At 37.8% G+C, this 5,853-nt stretch overlaps 1 protein-coding gene and 1 non-coding gene across 4 annotated transcripts in view; one reads left to right on the top strand and one right to left on the bottom strand.

Moving 5' to 3' along the window:
• The window catches only part of LOC105559414 (prion-like-(Q/N-rich) domain-bearing protein 25), a 31,725-nt gene that overhangs the window by 11,648 nt on the left and 14,224 nt on the right, over window positions 1–5,853 (bottom strand). For 2 of the 3 annotated variants that reach the window (XM_012007671.1, XM_012007673.1), the window contains exon 2: window positions 2,659–3,041. The exons of the other annotated variant lie outside the window; for it this stretch is intronic. In XM_012007671.1, the coding sequence (XP_011863061.1) occupies window positions 2,659–2,743 (85 nt within the window). In that variant the 5' untranslated portion in view covers window positions 2,744–3,041. The remainder of the gene's footprint in view (window positions 1–2,658; window positions 3,042–5,853) is intronic. 3 annotated transcript variants of the gene reach the window in all.
• Trnaa-agc lies at window positions 5,289–5,361 on the top strand. Its single transcript has one exon. It is a non-coding gene; the product is annotated as a tRNA-Ala (tRNA).

The raw sequence follows: 5,853 nt of genomic DNA, 5'->3' as shown, positions 1-5,853 counted from the left end.
GCTGCCGAGTCCGGCCTTCCGCTCCTCCGTGCACTTATTGGCTCAGACGTTTTTCTGAATTAGGCCGATAATAAAAACGATTTTGTAAAATTTTATATAACTTTTCTTCTCAGTTTAACCCAATCTACTATAATCTTTGGGGTCGTCCATATCGAATCAGACACCCTGTATATAAGAGGTGATCTGATACTTTTTCTGTGCGCAGATTTCATCATAAAAAAATTCTGTCAAAGTTAGAGGTTATTTAGGAACCTTGCTACTGAAAAAAATTAAATAATAAAATTACATATAGTCTTAGGCAAAATGGGTTAGAAAGTTATTATATCTCGGTGAAAAATTATGGAAAAAAATGTAAAATTTTGCAAGTAGAATGAATAAGACTGCATAATTGTTCATACCAATTTTTAGTTTTATTAGAAGATTCATTTGTTTATTTAATAATATTTAAATAAAAAACATGTAAGATTGAGCCGCGTAATAATTAATTAAGACGCATAATGGAAATACACAATGAAATAAATGGCGTATCTCTTTGGCCGATGTGTATTTCCAGATTCGCTCTATTTCTTCGATCTCTTATTTGCAAAAACGCACAAACGTGTCCTTGACAACAACCGATTTAAAGACATACAATCAGAAATAACGTTTCTGACGGCATTTCGACGTTACAATGACGACGAGCAACGTCATCATGTTCGCTGGGAATGTTCAATTCATCTAAAAATAAGATATACGAACCAAAAAGTAGAAAAAAATGAGAACAAGTTTCCATAGACAAATGGCCCCATTTTGTTCGCATTCGGTTTTGATCACAAAGTAGGTACCAAACGAAAGGTCTCGTCAAGCTGATTACAGATACGTCAGTCTCAGAGTGTATATACCTATTTAACGTTCCAGAGCCCATATCGGGCTCCAAAAATTTTAAAACCGAGTTGGAGTCGAGTAAAAAGTTTCCCAATGGGTTCCCAAGAATCACTTAATCCACTTAAAACTTATTCAGGTCCATAGGAAACGCAGGACGATGTCATTAGCATCGACCGTTGGGAAACATCCTGAGACTGACATATCTGTAATCAGCTCGACGAGACCTTTCGTTTGGTATTTACTTTCTGACTAAAATCGAATGAGAAAGAAATGGGACCGATCTTCTTCTCACTCTTTTCGACGAAAATAAATAAGATTGTTTCGGTATAGCAAAGTGAAAATATTTATATCTGAATAACCGTTGTTAAGTTCGAGGTCGCGTACACATATTAATATTATAATCAATAATCAATTATTCATTTGAAACGGTGTTGTCATGCGCGTGTTACAGTAAAATTTCTCGCGGTGTAAACTCATCGGAACGTGGGAAAGTCCGTAAGCACCGTGAACACATGTATGTTTCGGAAAATGCGAGGGATTCATCTGGGGACTGTCTCACTTAGGCAACGTTAGGTGTTAAAAGATAAGCAAATAAGCGGAAATGTATTTGATAAGAACTTTGATAAGAAAATGCGGCGTTATTGTGATTTGTGTGTATAACGTGATTCATGTGAATTATTATCATAAACCATGACCGTTGAGCATATTCAGCGTTGTACGTGAGTGATTCAGAAATGTTATGATGGTCATGTTATTCGAAATGCCCGGCTGACCTTTTCCCCGGAGAAGATTTCTCTCGGAATTTTCCTCGCGTCTGTCCCCGACTAACTCTGACTAAAATAAATTATCTAATTCGTCATTGAATGAAATTAATTGATTTATAATCATGTAATTTGAAAAAAGAGAGAGTGTACTTTAGTCATCAGTGATGAATGACAAGTGTCATCATCACAGGTTGTCAAGAAATGTACAAGGTATCCGGGATTCCTTGAGTAATTTGGGATTGAGTTTTACATAAATAGATCTAATTATTGACAATATTTTAGGGACACACATTAATACTGATAGTTATTCGAGGCAAATCTAACAAAGATATCCGTGACATATCGTAATTTACCTTCAGTAAATGCATTCTTATTTTACAATGTATTATAATTCAGAATATATCTTTGCGCGCGAGAAGATAGATTTGAGAATATATTTCTCCTCGCGCGGAAATGTATTGTAATCAAATTACATTAAAAACAAAGCTTTTTGTTGACCCAACTGGCAATATAATTAGTTAAACGTTACAATTGTACGACGTTTCGACCCAAGTATCAGGTCCTGACTGACTTATCCATGCATTAGTTCCGTTACTTGATAAGGACCTAATACGTAGGTCAAAATGTACAATTGTAACGTTTAACTAATTATATTGCCAGTTAAATCAACAAGAAGCTTCGTTTTTAACTTTCATTCATCACTGATGACTAAAGTACACTCTCTCTTTTTTCAAATTACACGATTATAAATCAATTAATTTCATTCAATGACGAATTAGATAATTTATTTTAGTCAGAGTTAGTCGGGGACAGACGCGAGGCAAATTCCGAGAGAAATCTTCTCCGGGGAAAAGGTCAGCCGGTATTTCGAATAACATGGTGTTTATATGGCAGCGCAAACATCTTCTCACCGTTCCCAAGCGTACATTCTTCGAAGTCGCGTCGCCGAGTTTCGTGAGGCGTGAAAATCTGCGAGAGATAAAGCTCTCGATAATTATCGCGCTACGAAAGCCCGCGACGATACACTCACCGAGCTTTTCTCCGTTGCTAAAAACTCCGTTCGCGAGTGCGATCGCGCCCAGGATCATATACGTCCTCATGCCGGCTGGGCTCATTATCTTCCTTCCGAAAGCAATGTAAAATTGCAACTTTGCGTTGATTTCTCTCACCGGGCTCTCGATGTACCTACGGGCGACGTGTGGGAGGATTGGTCTGCGATCGAACGTCGGCACCACGTGCGCACCACAACTGGCGAACGCGAGTTCGAAGAGCCGAACGTGCCGGGAACAAGTCCTCCTTCTCGTCCCGTTTGCTGTCTCTCACCCCGCGATCACTCATTCGTAAATATTTCTGTGTTCGTCCCTCACCGTGCCTGCCCTCCCCCACTACGACGGCGCTAATTTTCTCTCGGCTCTGGAGGGATCGGAGGCACATAAATCCAAGCGCACTACGCTAAAGCCTAATCTGTTTTCTGCGCTTAAAAACATTTTATTTCGTAGCCGATAAATACGTTTAAAAAGTTTATGCAGGTTGAGAAATTGTACATTATACAGGGCGAGTCGTAAAGGCTGTCCCAACCTTTTACCATAAGAGGTGAATTGTAGCCAAATTACATTTCTCGAGAAATAATTAGATATCACATGATTGAGACATGTAGAACAAGATTTTATCAATTTTTTCCCGAGTTGGCTACAGTTGCGGTCGGTAATTCATCTGTTACGGTAAAAGGTTGGGCTAGCCTTTACGACTCGCCCTGTATATTGCACGTACAATCGCACTTGGTCGACAAATTTTTTAAGCGTTTTGATTGGCTTATATAAAATAAAATGTTTCTGGACGCAAAGAGCACATTGTAGATGAGGCTTAACGGTCGCAGCGTTATACGACATACTTGGGTTTCGCAGAATTGTTATTTCGATGAACGAATGTTAAGTACGTTTCTCATTAGTTGCCTTGTCTTCGATCTCTTCGTTAATAATGTCAAATTGCGTCTCACTTTAATCAACGTACGGCTGATTTTCTTCCCGATGAAAATATTTTACTGCAAGAAAATCGATGAAAAGTGAAATGACAGTTATTGAAAAACTACTGAACGTACCTCAATGATCTCGTAATTTTCCTTATGAAGTTCAATGCAATGCTGTGAAACACAAGGAAGGTTTGAGTGTACCGTTAAAAAGTAGTAAAAAGTTATGATTTTTTATAACATTATTTCTTCTGCTAAAGAAGCAAACATTTAGCTTTTAGACGTGCACAGGCACTTTATAATATTTTCATTCATGTCTCGTAGAGTCTGCTTTCCAGTTTTATTTGTACGGGCTGTTTCTATTCGTACTATATTTTGCCGTTTGTTAATCACAATTTAAACTCGTGTCGCGTTTTCGTTTCTTTTATGATACTTTTTTTACCGCGTCGCTTATTTCATTCCACGCGTTCATTAATTCGTTCTCGCAACTCTCCTTCCCTCAATCAATTTCAATTCATATAACGTGAAAACTGGATGAAACTAGATCTACGCGAAACTACAAGCTTGCGACGCTTCGTGACTGTTACGTTGTTGGACGAAACTCAACAACCAACAACTACGAGCATTTGTTACATTTGCTGACATTCTACGTTATTCTTTTTACAAATATTGACACGTGTAGATATTATATGTACTATTTATAGAGTTAAGTGAAATATTGGCGCAAGTATTTGCCACGCTTCTTTCATTTCCTCGCAATTTCCGATGCACGTTGCATTCCACGGACTACCAGTGAGGTAGTAATAGTAGTAAGCATAAATGCGACTCGCGGCGCGAATCGTCAGCAATGAATTAGACGAGATGTGCAATGTATTAACGCGAGAATATAAGTGCGGGAGTAAGGTTTCACATAGTGACCATAATGATAATGAATCCGACGAATTAGCAGGCATTAGGTTGAATTAGCAGAATAATTGCTATCGCGGCACGAAGTGTCGTTGAATGAACGCTTGGTCAATCGCCCTAACACGTAATTAAGGATGTTGAAGCGGCACAGGTATATTTTCTCTGCTAAAAGTCAGGTTGCTTGTGTATAATTAGATTCAAGTTATATCACGATTTCACCCAAGCAGAACAAAAGTCACTCAAAAATCACGATGACATCAAAATGAGATCAAAAATCAATTAGTAAGGCTCGTATGTGTTAAACACAAATTTCAAAGAATTTAAAGGACTCAGAGCCGTGACAGGATGGTAGTGTCTAAATATTCTATTCTAAATTTATTGCGAAAAAATATCACCTCGGCCAGGGTTTGAACCTGGACCTCTCGCTAGGCGGGCGTCTCAACCAATTCGACCACCGAGGCACATGGCAATATACTCATCGCAATAAACAGTCTAATGTTGATTCCCGAGTGCCACCTATCGTGACAGTATTCGAAATCGAGAACTGTGCGCCGACTTGATTTGTCAGTCTTAAAACACAGTATCATCTCCACAATGTATCCCCATTATTACGTTCCCCTCCCCCCGATTAAATAATTAAAATGAGAGTAAGAAACGCGTTTTCACGTCCGCGTAATTAATTAATTAAGACTGACAAATCAAGTCGGCGCACAGTTCTCGATTTCGAATACTGTCACGATAGGTGGCACTCGGGAATCAACATTATTGCGATGAGCATATTGCCATGTGCCTCGGTGGTCGAATTGGTTGAGACGCCCGCCTAGCGAGAGGGAGGTCCAGGTTCAAACCCTGGCCGAGGTGATATTTTTTCGCAATAAATTTAGAATAGAATATTTAAACACTACCATCCTGTCACGGCTCTGAGACCTTTAAATTCTTTGAGATCAAAAAATAATAATTTCTAAAAGTTAAGATGACATCATTTAACACATTTAATGAAACATAATTTGACTTTACTATGACTGTCTTTGGAGTGTATTTTGACTTTCACCGAGAAAACGCAAATTGCTTGGACAAATATTACAATGCAAAAGAATTAAAACCTCGCGAGTATTATTGTATAATATTTTATCAATTTGTAAAAATAGTAAATTTTTAATGCATTAATATCTTGATTTTTATTCACAAGAAACGACATAAAAGTTGTAGAATACAAATTTCACAATTGCGCATCAAAAATCAGGATATAAATGCATTAAAAATTAAAACATGTTCACACATTCATAAAACAATACTTATAACATATTGTAAACATGGACTGTATGTACAGAAAATATGAAAATACACTGGTCA

The sequence above is a fragment of the Vollenhovia emeryi genome, unplaced genomic scaffold, assembly GCF_000949405.1.
Source record: "Vollenhovia emeryi isolate VEMERY1.0 unplaced genomic scaffold, V.emery_V1.0 DF939274.1, whole genome shotgun sequence".
NCBI classification, from domain to species: domain Eukaryota; kingdom Metazoa; phylum Arthropoda; class Insecta; order Hymenoptera; family Formicidae; genus Vollenhovia; species Vollenhovia emeryi.
This window is presented reverse-complemented; position numbering and strand designations above follow the sequence as displayed.